Consider the following 14,677-nt stretch of genomic DNA (forward strand, 5'->3'; position numbering starts at 1 on the left):
TTTCTCACCGATATCCGATCCAGTAATTTGGGTCAGTATCGGACCGATACGTAATATCGGATCGGTCCATCTCTAGTTTCAATAGCGAGCATGAAACTGATGAGTCACTCAGAGAGTTATTAAATAGCTCCTGAGTATTTCCAGTTTTTAATCCCACAATCAGCTTCACTCATAAACCACAAGAGAGACAAAACTGCAGTAAACGCACATACAAAGATTTGTATTATTATTATTAACTAGAACCCTGGGCTGACTCCTGAGACTCTCCTCTCTCTGCTGTCTGAGTGTTTTGTGCATTGCTGTGCTGCGTTTGTGTCCAGCTTCAGTGTTTTTCTGCGTTTCATTGAATTCTGTGATATAATTTATACAGATAACTTTAACAAAAGTGGAGACGTGTTTTTGGTGTTGGCTGTTCACAAACTGAATCAAAAACTATCACAATGAGAGTGGAGCCACCAGTTGTAGAGCTCCTCTCATCCAATCAGAAGGCTTCACGGCTCGCCGCTCGCCTCCTGACGTGGAGTCGAGCACTCCTGGTTCCACACCGATGGATGAAGAAGTGTTTTTCAGCAGAGCCTCCTCACGGTGACTCAGCAGCTGTGCAGCTTTATAAGGAGGCAGCAAACCTCAGCCTGTCACCACGGAGACGATGGCCCGGCTGCTCCGCATTGCCTGCATCCTGGTCTGCTGCCCCGCGCTGCTGCAGGGCAAAGCTTCAGGTAAGCACACCTGAACTTGTCACTGGTGAGTCTGCCGCTGTGCTCAGATTTCATTAGTTTTGTTTAAGGTGCATTAATGGTGCTATTTTTTTATACCTGCATTTGTTTCCTGCTCACAGCTCTGCTTTGGTTCCTACTGAAGATCATCGTTGTGTTCAGTTTGGACAGAATGACATTTTAAAATTAAAACCGAGTTAATGGACATTAGATTTTAAGGACAGACGGGCACAGCTGAACTGTCCAAAAGGACGTACTCTACCAAAAATCGGATCCACCTTTTAATCAGACCGTGGATCCAGCAGTCTCACCTGCTGCAGCTGCTCATTTATCAACGTTTAAATCAGTGTTTATGTTACAGAACACAAGGTTTAGTGTTACTGACAGTTCCAGTGAACAGCAGAGAGCCGGTTGTTAGCGAGATGTGGACGACTGCAGTAATTCTCTGATTTCCAGCACAGCTCTTTCCTTCTGTTAACCTCTATAAGAGTCTGAATCCCCTCAGAACCAGGCTGTGGCAGATTTTCACCTCAAATTCTTTTTCAGGTGAACTGTAATCAAAGCTCAGCCTTCTTCTGTGTTTTTAGCATTTCCCCTGTTTTGCACGTCGTCCCCGTCACGGTTGGACAGACGCCCCTGCTGAAGGCGCTCCTCTGTCCCTCCTGTTGCTGTTTCTTGACAATGTTTCCTGTCGTTGTTCAGAGTACCAGCTGGAGTCAGAGACACTGAGCCGATGTGAGCTGCTGAGAGGCGTCGCTGTTGCCAAAGAGCAAGATGAGATCCCTCACTGCGCTGAGGGCGGCAGGTTCAGGTGCTGGATTTGTTTTTTATAATCGTGATGAAGAAATATCAGCAGCACCTCTGAGCCACAATATGAACACTTGTGTATAATATTTAGTTCAACTTATGAAGCACGAACAGCTTTACACAGAAATCCTCAAACTTTTTATTTTTACTAGCCAGATTAACAGTTTCTGTGCGCGCGTGTGTGTGTGTGTGTGTAGACCTGTGCAGTGCAGTGGGCGGGGTCAGGAGTGTTGGTGTGTCGACACTGAAGGTCAGGAGGTCACTGGGACTCGAACCAGCGGCTCAGCTCCTCATTGTGAGAAACACCAAAACACACACGTCTGACATCACAGATCACATGATGCAGGAAACTTTCTTCTCTGCTCTTAACATCACGTTTAATTCTCGTGCTGGAGATGTGATGTTGTATGATGGTAATAATTATAACAGTGTGGAAAATAAATGAACATATAACAGCTTACAGCACAGACAGGCCTAAACAAGATATAAAGTAGGAAAGAATAAAATAATAATAATAGAAATTACATCATACTTTTGAAAATTGCTCATTCATATAAAAATAAACACAAATAGCTTAAACATTACTGTAATCTTTCTTGCATATTTCAATATTTAACTTCAGAAAAATGAAGCTCTGAGAATCTTTTATTTGTGATGATTAAAGGATTACATTTAGATTTTATATACACAAATTTACAATCCTAAACACATTTTTCTTAATAATATCCTGCTTTCTTCTCCTTTTTTATTTTTTAATAATAATAATAATAATAATACTAATACTAGGGATGCACCGATACCGTAAAATGTGTGTGTACTCATACTCGTAAAAGTTAACCGATACCATGAACCGATACTAACTTATTTCATTAATCAGAGGGTGGCTTGTCATTTCTGTTGTAGTTCTTTAGATTGGCCACTAGGGGGACATCTAAACAGCTAAACAGGCACAGGGTTAGACGAGTGAGACTGGCAGCTCCAGATAAAAAAGAGAAACTGGAGGCTGCTGTAGCTAGGCTAAACAAAATGTCAGCAGTGTGGAACAGCCAACTTTAACTCAGGTTTTGGAAAAGTGATGAAAAATGTCAAGAGAAAATCCACGGACAGTTAAAATAACAGAGGCTCTGACTCATTTTATCGCTCTGGATGACCAGCCAATGCCGGCCGTGGAAAACATAGGATTGCACCGTCTTCTCAGCATACTCGAGCTGCGATATGAAATTCCCAACCGCCCACACATCAGGGAGATAATGGTGCCAAAACTTTCTGAAGAGGTAAAGAAGTGTTTATTTATTATTCTGAAAGCTCGAGACAGTGCCAATAGTTCAGTGATATTTTGTTAAATTACAATGTGGAGACTCTGCAATAATTTAACAGAAGTGCTTATTTTTCACTTGAAATTTTTTTGTGGTCATTTTTATTAAGATTTTATTTTTTATCGGCAGAGAATAAAATAAAACCTGTCTTCCAATTCATTGCATTTGTGTGTGTGTGTGTGGTAGAAGTATCGGTTTTTGTACTCTGTATCGGCAAGTACTCAGAACCCAGTATCGGTATCGTATCGGTTTGAAAAAATTGGTATCGTTGCATCCCTAAATAATACATTTTATTTGTGGCTTTCAGAACACTCAAGGACACAGCAGAATAATAAAAGCAACATAAGAGCAAGCGGTATGCGACATAAAACAAATTTAAAATAGCAGAGTGGGGAGTTTATGTGGGATGAGCTATTTTGCTATTATCTCAATTAAAATTGACACTTTATAAAAATTTCAATCTATATAAATAAAAACAGAAGATGAAGAATAAGAAATTCACAGATCTCCATTCAGAGAAGCAGTCAGTGGAACAAAAGAGCAAACAAGACACAAAGAAGAAGAAGTTAGGAGGAGGAACAGTAACGTGCGTCTGTGTGCGCAGGCCCGTCTCCCTGCCAGCTGCAGGCCGTGCTGCGGTGTTCGCCTTCAGGCCTCTTTGAGCCAGTTCAGTGTGACTCCAGCAGGGGGCAGTGCTGGTGTGTGGATCAGGACGGCATGGAGCTCTACGGGACCAGACAAGACGGGAGACCCCGCCGCTGTAAGTCTGTTTTCCAGAGTGGGTGTGACATCAGCTGCTTGTGTGAGTGTTTGGGTGTTGCTGGAGCTCTGTGGGCTGTTTCCTCTCTTCACTGGAAGCTGGAATGAAGTTTAGAGCAGGTGGTTCATGTGGCTAATCTTTGTTTATCTGAACACCAAGTTTTTAACTTACCAGCTTACCTGTTACTCTGTCTCCTCCTCCCGCCTCCTGCTCTGATTTCTGTTAAACTGTGTTTGCTGGATTGTCTGAGATCATCAGACTCATCGACCTGCTGACCTCTGACCTTCAGGTCCCGGTGGCTGTGAAGTGAGGTCCAGGCGGCTCCTTCACAGCTCCTCCAGGTCGTCTTCTCCTCCTCAGTGTGCTGAAGATGGCAGCTTCCTGCCGGTCCAGTGTAAATTCATCAACACCACAGACAGAACAGAGCTGGACCTGCTGCACGCCTTCAACAGGTAACACACCTGCCTGCACACCTGCCTGCACACCTGCCTGCACACCTGCCTGCACACCTGCCTGCACACCTGCCTGCACACCTGTCTGCACACCTGTCTGCACCTTCACACAAATGCGATGATGCCTGGAAGCATTTTAAGTCTGGCTCTGTAAACAGCGATGAGCCGACTGGTCACATGATCTGTGACCTCACTCATCCTGATGACTTTATGGTCTCAGTCGCTGTTTTAGTTCTGATTGAATAAAACTTGATGAGATTTTGGAAATGATGCTTCCATCAGAGCCAGAAAGGACCAGGAGGCGGGCGCTGGGTGAGGGCGGAGCTTGTGCGCATGTGCAGCATGTTTTTATCATCTCTGTAAATATGAAACATAAATATGTAAAGATGATTATTATGTAAATATTATAGGTACAGTAACAATGAGCGTACTGTTGCTGCGGCTTTGAAGACGCAGCAGCTGCTGACATCATCATGCTTTTGGACTGGATCTCCTGCGACCTGCAGGCGGAGCTTTAGCTGGTTCTGCAGCTGCTTCTGTTTATTTCATTAAACTTTAATTAAGTGATCTTGTGAGTTGAACTCCTGTTAGCAACATTAATCCTTTTGAAAGAATATTTCCTGCTGTGGTTGAAGGATCAGTGATGGTGCTTCACCCAGAACAAGTTTTATTGATGTCCTCGTGTTTACACCAACAGTGTGAGACGAGTCAGACAGTAGAGAGCAGAAAACCCCTGAATCCATGTCTGAGGTCATATAGAAGATCCTAACGGGACAGTGAGGGAAACAAAGCCAAACATGAAAATGTAACAAGATACACCAGGAAAACATGGGAAAGCAGAGTGACGGGTGGTGCAGAAAACTGGTGGAATTAAAGCCCCCTGTGCAGCAAAACAAAGATTTCAAAATAAAACAGGAAGTGGCGCTGTGAGTGTGTTTGTTGTTTCAGGTTTCCAGAAGCTTTTGAGACGTTCAGCAGCTTCAGGAAGTTTTTCCCGCTGGTTTCCTCCTACTGCTTCTGCTCAGACAGCCGAGGCCGAGAGCTGGAGAACACAGGTACACACACACACACACACACACACACACACACACACACACACACACACACACACACACACAAACTAACAAAATGTATTTATTCATCAAGAAAATCTTCATCAGACAGAATCATCAGGTCCATCAGTGAGGATGATGATGATAACAGCGCTGACTGTGATGAAGGTGTGCTCTTTCTGCCCAGGTGTGGAGCTCCTCCTGTCTGAGGTGTACGACTCGGCGTTCTCTGGTCTTCGCTCCGGTCACTCCTTCTCCCAAACCAACATCTACCGAGTCCTGCAGAGGAGGATGCTGGGAGTCCGCCTCGCCCTCACCGGACGCTTCAGATGTAAAATTATCTCCTGCTGGTTCGATCTTTTCAAACTGATTACGGCTGCTGTACGGTGGAGACACTGGTCCAAGCTGGCTGGGTTAGCTGGATTGGTTTGGACTGTGATTTAAAGTAGTTTTATTGTAGGTTACCTGTGATGTGTCCAACTGTGTAAGTTGTGTTGTTGTGGAGGTCAGGCCATTGTTGCACCTGGACAAACACCTTGCTGTGCTATCAGAGCTTTCCTCCTCCACTGGGAGTGTTGGAGGTAGACTGGAACGGCTTCGTGGAAAGTTTGCTGTTCGTGCATCATCTCGTTTTAAAAAGTGTAGAAGGAGGTGACGGCTGGATCAGATAACGCTGGTCTAAACACTCCCATCCTGCTCTCTGTCTCAGGCCCATCTCCCTGTGAGGAGGAGCGGCGAGCAGCGATGGAGGCGAACAGCGTATTCATCCCATCCTGTGAGAGCGGAGGAGCCTTCACCTCCAAACAGTGCCAGCAGGGGGGGCAGTGCTGGTGCGCTGACCCCGCGGGGAGAGAGCTTCCTGGGACTCGGCAGCACGGAGACTCCCTGACCTGCAGTGAGTGTTTTTCTTACACTTCTTCTCATTTGTCTCACAGTTATCTGTCTTCAGAGCTCCTGATGCCGTATCTCGTTTATCTTTCCTCCTCCTCCAGGTTCAGGTCCAGCTGACTGCCGCTCTCAGCGCCGTCTGGCGCTCTCCCGTCTCTTCTCTGGTCCCGTCGAGCCTCCTTTTCAGGCCTCCTCTGGTAGCCCTCCAGCCTCCTGTCTCTCCCTCCTCCAGCCTCTCAGGGACCTCCTCCCAGTGGACTCTGACCCCACCTCTTTTCTGTCTCAGCTGGTCGAAGTCCTGCATGGCCTGTTCCCCTCTGTGGGCGGGGCTCTGCAGGCTCTGACTCGCTCCTCCCCCCGGCGCTTCCAGGAGAATCTGTTTGGAGGGAAGTTCCTGAAAAACGCAGCAGCTTTCAACTTCAGCGGGGCGGTGGGATCTCGGGGAGCTCTGAGTCTGGACCCGGCGTCCTCTCAGACCCTCGCTGTCCGCCTGCAGAGGAACCAGGACCTGGTCCAATCTGTCAGCAGAGCCCTGGTGGACCCCGCCTTCCTCTCCACCCTCCAGCAGACGCTGACGGGTCTCAGCAGCTCTCAGTCTGCCTCCGTGGAACAGGTGACGTTTTTACGCTGCCGTGCATGTGTGACACACACCTGAACATCCTGCCTGGTTCTGCTTTAAAGAGAAGCTGGAACAACATCAGCGTCTGACCTGCTGATCCATCCCATCATCTTCTGTTGACTCGTTTCCAGGTCCTCGCTGCTCTGCTGCGCTCCTGCTCCGCGGATGATGACGATGACCTGGCGGCCATCTTTGTTCCCAGCTGCACACAGAGCGGTGCTTTCCAGGAGGTCCAGTGTCAGGGTGCAGAGTGTTGGTGCGTTGACCCTCAGGGGCGGGAGGTGAAGGGGTCTCGGACCGTCACTCGACGACCTCGCTGTCCGTCCCCCTGTGAGAGAGCGCGGGCGGCGGCCCTCGAGGTGAGATCGAACATGGTGGCCAGTGCTGAAATCCACATCCCGGCGTGCTCGCGGGATGGAGACTTCCTGCCGCTGCAGTGCGTCGGCTCACGGTGCTTCTGCGTGGACGCTGAGGGGAAGACAATGACTGCCGGGCCAGCAGGGGGCGCTGTCACCTGTAAGACTCAGAAATATTTGTCTTTTTTATGTTGGAATAAAAAAACAGGAAGAAAAAATAAATCGTATTAAAGTGCAAGAAGAAGCGTAAAAGCAGCAGGCGATCATTAAACACTCGCTCATCATCAGATTGAATTCTGAGCAGCTCTAACCACAGACTCGCTTTTTCCTCCAGCAGCTTCAAGAGTTTTACCTTGAAAAAGCTCAGATTGCAGCCGTTCTCAACTATAAGTGGTTCTTCTGTAAAGATCCGGTTTTGTCTTGTTTTGGGTTTTTTGTATTTTATACTTTGTGTTCACAAAGTTACAGGATGCTCTGTTGTTTCGTTTCAGGTCCAGAGAGAAAAGCAGAGACGCTTCGATCCTCTGCAGGTCAGATCAAACCTGACGTCCAATCAGAGCCAAAGTTCAGCCTCAGTTTGGGACATTAAACATAAACAATTTCATTCATTATGTGACAAATTGTTTTTGTGCTTAATGAACTTTGTCTTTCACGTGAATTTTCTTTCTGTCTTTGATTGTTTAAATTTCTGACTCACAGTCAGGCGGTTCCAGTTATTTTAACTCAGCGCTTCATCTCTCTCGCTGTCATCTGACTGAACGACGCGTCTGTTGATACGTTTGTTGCAAATCAGGCAAAAAGAAAAAAATGTTTTAAAAAATAAATACAAAAAATACAGAAATACAAAAGTATTTATAAACGATAAATGTTCTATAAATGAAAACAAAGATAAATAAACAAAAGTAAATGTCAACTTATGTCGCGCTAAATTGATAAAAAGTCATTTTTAGGTCATGTGACAAACATTTATTTGATGAGTTAGTTCTGAACGAGTCTGTCGTCTCTGCAGGTCGGTGCTCGCAGGCGTTGGCCGAGGTCGAGACCTTCAGACAGGAAGTGAAGAGCATCGTCTCGCTCTCTAACTCCTCCCACATCCCTCTGGGATATGGATTCCTACTGGCCGAAGGTCTGCGTCTGACCCGTGAGGAACTCCAGATCAGCCAATCAGAGGAGGAACTGCAAGTTTCTGAGACGCTACTAAGGCACCCCGGAGCTGCTCTCCGATTGGCTGCTTTCTCCAGTGAGTCACAGACTTTCAAAAGGATTTAAATCAATATATCAAAATACTTTTATTGTGGAATAAAAATGTAGTTACGGTCGTGCTTCCTGTGGTCCCAGGAACTGTTCTCAAGGAACTAAAACAACAAAACAAAAGAAAAATGTGAATCTTTTCTAACTGGACCTGAACCTTGTGCAGGTTTTTAAACATCACACGAGCACAATTTTAAAAAAGGCCTCAAAGGATCCAGATGAACAAAATGACAAAGAGCTGAAAGACAGAGAAAACGTTCCTCGAGCACATTTTCCTTAATTATTTGAATAAACAAAGGGGCGTGTCCCGCCTTCGTGTCGTCGCACTGACGCTGGTCTTCTTCCTGCTCAGCTGTTCAGATGCTGCTGCCTCGTCAGCGTCGCTCGTACCAGCCGTTTACTCCTCAGTGTGACGTCGACGGACGCTGGCTGCTCACGCAGTGTTACCACAGCACAGGTCTGTCTCTCTGACACACACACACACACACACGAACACACACACACACACACACACACACACACGAACACACACACACACTTTTTTACAGAATAAATGTGTTTTTCAGGTCAGTGTTGGTGTGTCGATGAAGACGGACAGTACATCTCTGATTCTCTGACCAGCCGCTCGCTCAGCCTGCCCAAATGTAAGACACACACACACACACACACACACACACACACACACACACACACACACACACACACTAAGTTCACTTATCCACCTCAGTCTTTGTTGCAATCATAACCTTTGTGTGTTTGTTTCCCTGCAGGTTTGACTCGCTGTCAGAGAGCAAAGGCTCGCTCCCTGCTCTCCGGTTGGATGAAAGGCTCTGACATCACCACTTCCTCACCTTACCACCCAACCTGTGAGCAGGTATTAACCCACAAACATGCAAACATCCTTTTCCCAGCAAGCTGACACTCCTGTGAACACACATCAGCCAGGGATTAAACGTTGTCACATCTGTCTCAGCAACTGTGAGGTTCTGATGAGAACAACAGAGCTACTGCAGGTGGGGCGTAAAGACCAGTGAAACCAGTGAAACCACTGAATATGACTTTTTTGTAGAGAAACAAACCAAGAAAAATACTTTCTGGTTGGATTCCAGCCGGAGACTCAGATCCTCTTTGGGGTGTTGTCAGGAAACAAAATCAAAGATGCGCGGCTGACGTCTGCAGCTGAAAGTAGCTTTCAGTGTTTTACAACCTTCAGCTGCTCAAACGGCCTTTACTTAGATAAAGTTTCCTCTGCAGGCTCTTACTGTCAACCTTTTTAAATCTAATCTGAAAACACATTTTTATTTACTGGCTTTTAATACAGCATGAGAGTTATTTGTTAATTCATATTTGTTGTTTGCTGTCAATACTCTAAGTTGTTTTATTAGGTTGTATTCTTGTGCAACACTTTGGTCAACGCTGCTGTTGTGATTAAATGTGCTATATAAATAAATAAGCTCTAACTATAACTATCTAAACTCTGTGTGTGTGTGTGTGTGTGTGTGTGTGTGCACGTTTGTTTCAGGACGGTCGTTTCTCGGTGCTGCAGACAGGGGGCGCTGCAGGCTGGTGTGTGAACCCTCTGAGTGGAGAGACGATACAAACGGCAACACCAAACGCAACAGGACAGCTGACATGTACACACACACACACACACACACACACACACACACACACACACACACACACTCCTCTTAGTGACGCATTCACTGTCTTCTTTAACTCTGCAAACTCTGTGTGGTGCGTTCAGGTCCCAGCTGGTGTCAGCTACAAGGACTCCAGTGTCGCCCTGATGGCTCCTTCACTCCCCTTCAGTGTGATGTCACTTCCTGCTGGTGTGTCTCCGAGAATGGACAAGAAGTGGGCGGGACGAGAACATCTCGACAGACAGGCCGCACGCCATCATGTGACCGTAAGAACTAGCTAAGCTCTGTGGCGGGATGGTGCATTTCCTTCCTGTGTCAGTTTGCGTTGATGAACCTCACTCATAGCTCATCGGCGCCCTCTGGGTGAATTTACTGTCACAGTAACTGTAGGATCAACAGGAAGTGAATCGGCTCTCTGTGGCTTGGCTCTGATGGTATATACCTTCTCCAGGTCCTCTGTGCCCCGCCCCCATCATTACCCATGGTGCGCTGGTGTGCCGCCCACCAGCTGATGGACGCCAGAGCTGTGACCTTGCTTGTTACCATGGCTACCAGAACTCACTTGCTATCAGCAGTTTCCTGTGTGAGACTGCGAGTCGGAGATGGGATGGAGACCAGAAGCCGCTGAGTGGAGCCTGTCAAAGTGAGATGCCTGACCTCTGACCTCCTTAAAGGGCTACACTGCTTTTAAGCAAACCTGTTTTTTTTATTTTGCTCTTTTTAAAATCAACCTTTATTCTGTTGTTCAGTCTCTCGGCCTCCGCAGTCCGTGTCCTCCACGCAGCTCTGGGTGTTGCCCTCGTCCTGCTCTCAGATCAGCCGGTTACAGTCTCTGCTGTTCAACACAATGACCAGCAGGGGGCTCTGTTCTGCACAGGTGACCTTACCTGCACCATGTATATTCATTTTCTCTAGTGTTGGTGATGCAGAATGCAGGTCTCATTGAAAACATTGTTTCTAGGACAGGTATGAGTTTAGGATCTGCACACAAATGTCTTTCTGTGTGTGTGTGTGTGTGTGTGTGTGTGTGTGTGTGTGTGTGTGTGTGTGTGTGTGTGTGTGTGTGTGTGTGTGTGTGTAGCTTCCCTCATCAGGCCGCGCTGTGTCGCTATGCGACGACTCCTCGGTGACTCTGCAGTGTGACGGTGACGACTCGCTGAGGTTGACGGTGAGATGGAGCGCTGCTCTCTATGACCTCCCGACCTCTGACCTCCCAGACCTCCACGACGTTGGTGAGCAGACCATAGACTGTATATAAAAGATGGGCATAACCACTGTGACGCATCTATTTTTGGACTTTCACATGATTTCACTGTTTTTTTTAGCGCAGAGGTCAAACTCATATTCTTTTCAACCCTGACGTTTACAATTAGTAGCCAATCAGGAGACAGTTGGGAGGGGCTTAAACAGCTCGTTTCATATGGAGGACGATGCAAAGCTGCTCTAGTTGAGCCCAAGAATAAAAGCATGTAAATAAGACGGAGACATCCACTTGAAACTTTTTAGTTATTTGTTCATCGAGTATTTAAATTTCAATTCAACGACCTGAGGGAACGTCTTACGACCTTTGACCCCATCACAGGGTCTAAAGTTTAGAGTTTAAATGGCTACAAATCTGGTTGTTTTCTAGAAAACTCATAAAATTACATTTTGAGTTTATGTTTATTATTTCAGGTCTCTTCCTGAATGAGTCCAGGCTTCTGGAGGGACTTCAGGGAATTCTGCGCTCCGTGTTGTCATCAGAGCCCAAACTGGTTTCTGTGACTACACCGAGCTTCGGCTGTTCCCGTGGTTACCATCTGGACAGTGACAGCGAGGGCTGTGGTGAGTCTCTGCTCAGCTCAGACATCCAGACGCTGGACCGCAGAGTGTTTCAGAGTGTGGGATCTCCTTCACTCAAACTTTGCTGCCCATAGTTCGAGCCACGTTTGGTCCTCGTGGCTTATATCAGAATAAAATCCGCACAGGTGTGTCTTCACCTGGAGCTCAGTAAGAGCTGTGTCGCCTCCGTCTCTGCAGCCGTCTGTTTGTCTCGTAACTCAGTCTAGTTTCTCTGTTTCCAGTCGTTTGTCCTGCTGGCAGTTTCTCCCAGGAGGGGGTGTGTCATCTGTGTCTTCAGGGGACCTATCAGGATGAAGAGGGGCGGGACTTCTGCAACAAGTGTCCCACAGGGTCATCACCTGCTGGAGCATCATCTGTCAAAGAATGTGAGTGTTTTTAAACCAGGATTCATTTATTTATTACGTGACTGAAACCAAACCGGGAGATTTTGTGTTTTAGGCGAAAGTTTAAACTACATCATGAAGCCACTTCCTGTTAATGTGTTTATTATATTCATGTTTCATCTTCCTCAGAAGGCTCAAAATATTTCTGTTATTTTATTCTAAAAGTATTGAAAACTGCATGTTTTACAAACTCGTTAAAGATCTCTTAAGTCTGACCATCGAACCTTAATAGAGAGAAGCGTGAGTGTCGAACACTTTGTGTTTGTGCACGCGTGCATCAGGTGTGACCGAGTGCCAGAGGCGGGGCCTGCGGTGTTCGCAGCGAGGGGACTTCCTGCCAGCGCAGCCGGATGTCCTCGCGGGCAGGTGGAGGTGCTTCAACAGCGAGGGGGTGGAGCTCGAGTGGAGCAGCAGCGACAAGGTTCTGACTGATGACGAGTGCTCAGGTGAAGATGTAGCAGCCAATCAGAGAGCAGCTGTTCACAAGTTTGTTTTTGAGCGTTCTCTTTAGTGTGTGTGTGTGTGTGTGTGTGTGTGTGTGTGTTGCAGTCCTCAGCAGGTTTCAAGCTGTTCCCACATCAGACCTGATTGTTGGAGCTGCAGATGCTGAAGTGCTGCAGACGATGACCTCTGACCTCACTGCCTGTGTCCGGGGTAATGCACGTGTCTGCTCTGGATCCGGCCTCAGCGATCTGACCTGTAACTCTGGAGTATTTTTGGTTTGTGGTGTAAAAACTCATCAACACTGCTGCTGTTTCTCTCACAGCGTGTGCAGCACAGCCTTCCTGCCACCATGTGGCGCTAATCAACAGCCAGACTCAGTGTGAACTGTACAGCACACACAGCCTGAACACACACTGCAACACCTCCCAGCAGGTACACACCTGCACACACACATAAACACACATAAACACATATCCTTAGAAATAACAGATTTACACAAATAAACATAAATTTTAAAATGTTTTTTAGTCCAGTGGTTTTCTGGCTCAGGCTGAGATGTTTGATTCGCTAAGCTGCTATCTGAGAGTGAGGGGCGGAGCTTCAGATCTGCTGGTCATCAGGAAGAAAGGTACTGCCATCATCAGAGCCATGTGACTGAGGTGTGCTGCAGCTGTGTGTACCTGTGTGCTCAGTCTGGTGTGTGTTTCAGGTGCAGAGTTTTCCTCGCAGCAGCAGCAGCAGCACAGGTTTGTGAGGATGAGGATGATGAAGGCGGTCTCAGGTGTGTTCAGGACTCAGGTGTTCTCCTCCAGGCGGACCTCTCTTTCCGACGCTCATCGTTTCTGTCAGGACGGCTGCAGCCGCGACACCTGCTGCGACGGATTCATCCTCAACCAGAACAGCCTGGAGGGAGGTATGTTACCATGGAGACCATGGAGACAGACAGGTGATAGCTGATGAATGAGAGTGTCGTCTTCTCTCTGTCAGGGTCCCTGCTCTGTGGCTGGTTGAGAGCTCCATCAGTGCTGACGTGCGGGGACCAGGACTGGGACGTGATTGGTCAGGGAGCGGCGGAACGCATTTGCGGGGCGGGGCTTACCTACAACGTGCAGGAGGGCAACTTCTTGTTTGACTTTGGAGGACAGAAGTTCACCATCGGTAAGAAAAATCAAGTCATGGCTAAAATCCGTCACGAATAAAACAGGTAACCACGCGACTAAAGCACTTCCTGTTTCTTCCTTCCAGCTGATTCTGCTCTGCCAGCTGACAGCAAGAACAGGAAGGACTATCAGTCCTCCGTCGTCAGCTTCCAAGCCATCTACCTGAACACTGGTACCTGTATCAGAGGACATATGTTAGCACAAATACATAACTATGATCAGCTGTTGGTGTCTGATAGAGAGGACGTCCTCCTTCTGTGAGCTGGGTGAACCACAGGCCACAGCAGATCTCCAGAGCAGGACGGCCTATAAACCAGCTGCAGGATGAGCTCCTCCTGCTGTGGGAGAAACTGGCTACAGTTACACCAGAATAATTATTTACACCTGCAAGAAAAAAAGACCAGACTGTACTGAACGAGCTGAGCAAAGTTTGACTTGTGTGACTGTTTGGTTTCACTTAATGCGCCTTATAATCCTTTGACGTCGACGCTGTTGTGTTTGTCGTCTTCTGCTAGCGAAGATGTAAATTTGACAAGCTTGGTGGATTCTGTACTGTACAGGAGACACGGCACGAGACTGATTGAAAATGGTCTACAGCCAATCAGGACGCATCAAGTGCAAAATTGCACCAAAAAAAATCAGTGAAACAGCGAGGCTGTGAAAAGTGGCCACTATGTATATACTGAAACAGCACTGATGGCTGAATAAATGTAAACAAGCTCAGGAGCGCCCCCTATGGAACAGGTAGACCAGATAGTAGAAATGATTATCAGTTCTCAGAGGATCAAAAAGGACCAGGACAAAGAGCTATCCAGTAATGAAACCATGAGACAGGAAGGGACAACTAAAGTTTCAAAATAAAACCGAGGCGACTATGCTGGCTTGTACACATACACGAGAGACACGAGAGTTCTTCTTTACTGATGTTTACTGTGCTTCTTTAACGTACACAGGTACACCGTAGAACTGGTGAATACAAATGTACAAG

At 46.9% G+C, this 14,677-nt stretch overlaps 1 protein-coding gene across 1 annotated transcript in view; it reads left to right on the plus strand.

The window, feature by feature from the left end:
- The first annotated feature begins 649 nt into the window (after positions 1-649).
- Positions 650-14,677, plus strand: part of tg (thyroglobulin) — a 21,278-nt gene continuing 7,250 nt past the window's right edge. Inside the window, exons 1-29 of the mRNA XM_087848565.1 lie at positions 650-719; positions 1,419-1,527; positions 1,721-1,818; positions 3,444-3,599; positions 3,889-4,051; positions 5,000-5,106; positions 5,291-5,434; positions 5,813-5,998; positions 6,096-6,604; positions 6,742-7,126; positions 7,458-7,496; positions 7,976-8,206; positions 8,570-8,674; positions 8,784-8,861; positions 8,988-9,091; positions 9,740-9,851; positions 9,965-10,126; positions 10,312-10,503; positions 10,610-10,737; positions 10,942-11,092; positions 11,535-11,684; positions 11,924-12,067; positions 12,367-12,531; positions 12,635-12,739; positions 12,852-12,961; positions 13,058-13,157; positions 13,239-13,442; positions 13,517-13,687; positions 13,775-13,861. Coding sequence (XP_087704691.1) covers positions 650-719; positions 1,419-1,527; positions 1,721-1,818; positions 3,444-3,599; positions 3,889-4,051; positions 5,000-5,106; positions 5,291-5,434; positions 5,813-5,998; positions 6,096-6,604; positions 6,742-7,126; positions 7,458-7,496; positions 7,976-8,206; positions 8,570-8,674; positions 8,784-8,861; positions 8,988-9,091; positions 9,740-9,851; positions 9,965-10,126; positions 10,312-10,503; positions 10,610-10,737; positions 10,942-11,092; positions 11,535-11,684; positions 11,924-12,067; positions 12,367-12,531; positions 12,635-12,739; positions 12,852-12,961; positions 13,058-13,157; positions 13,239-13,442; positions 13,517-13,687; positions 13,775-13,861 — 4,465 coding nt within the window. The remainder of the gene's footprint in view (positions 720-1,418; positions 1,528-1,720; positions 1,819-3,443; positions 3,600-3,888; positions 4,052-4,999; positions 5,107-5,290; positions 5,435-5,812; positions 5,999-6,095; positions 6,605-6,741; positions 7,127-7,457; positions 7,497-7,975; positions 8,207-8,569; positions 8,675-8,783; positions 8,862-8,987; positions 9,092-9,739; positions 9,852-9,964; positions 10,127-10,311; positions 10,504-10,609; positions 10,738-10,941; positions 11,093-11,534; positions 11,685-11,923; positions 12,068-12,366; positions 12,532-12,634; positions 12,740-12,851; positions 12,962-13,057; positions 13,158-13,238; positions 13,443-13,516; positions 13,688-13,774; positions 13,862-14,677) is intronic.

This window comes from Neolamprologus brichardi, chromosome 11, assembly GCF_056152115.1.
Source record: "Neolamprologus brichardi isolate AB-2024 chromosome 11, ASM5615211v1, whole genome shotgun sequence".
Taxonomy (NCBI): Eukaryota; Metazoa; Chordata; class Actinopteri; order Cichliformes; family Cichlidae; genus Neolamprologus; species Neolamprologus brichardi.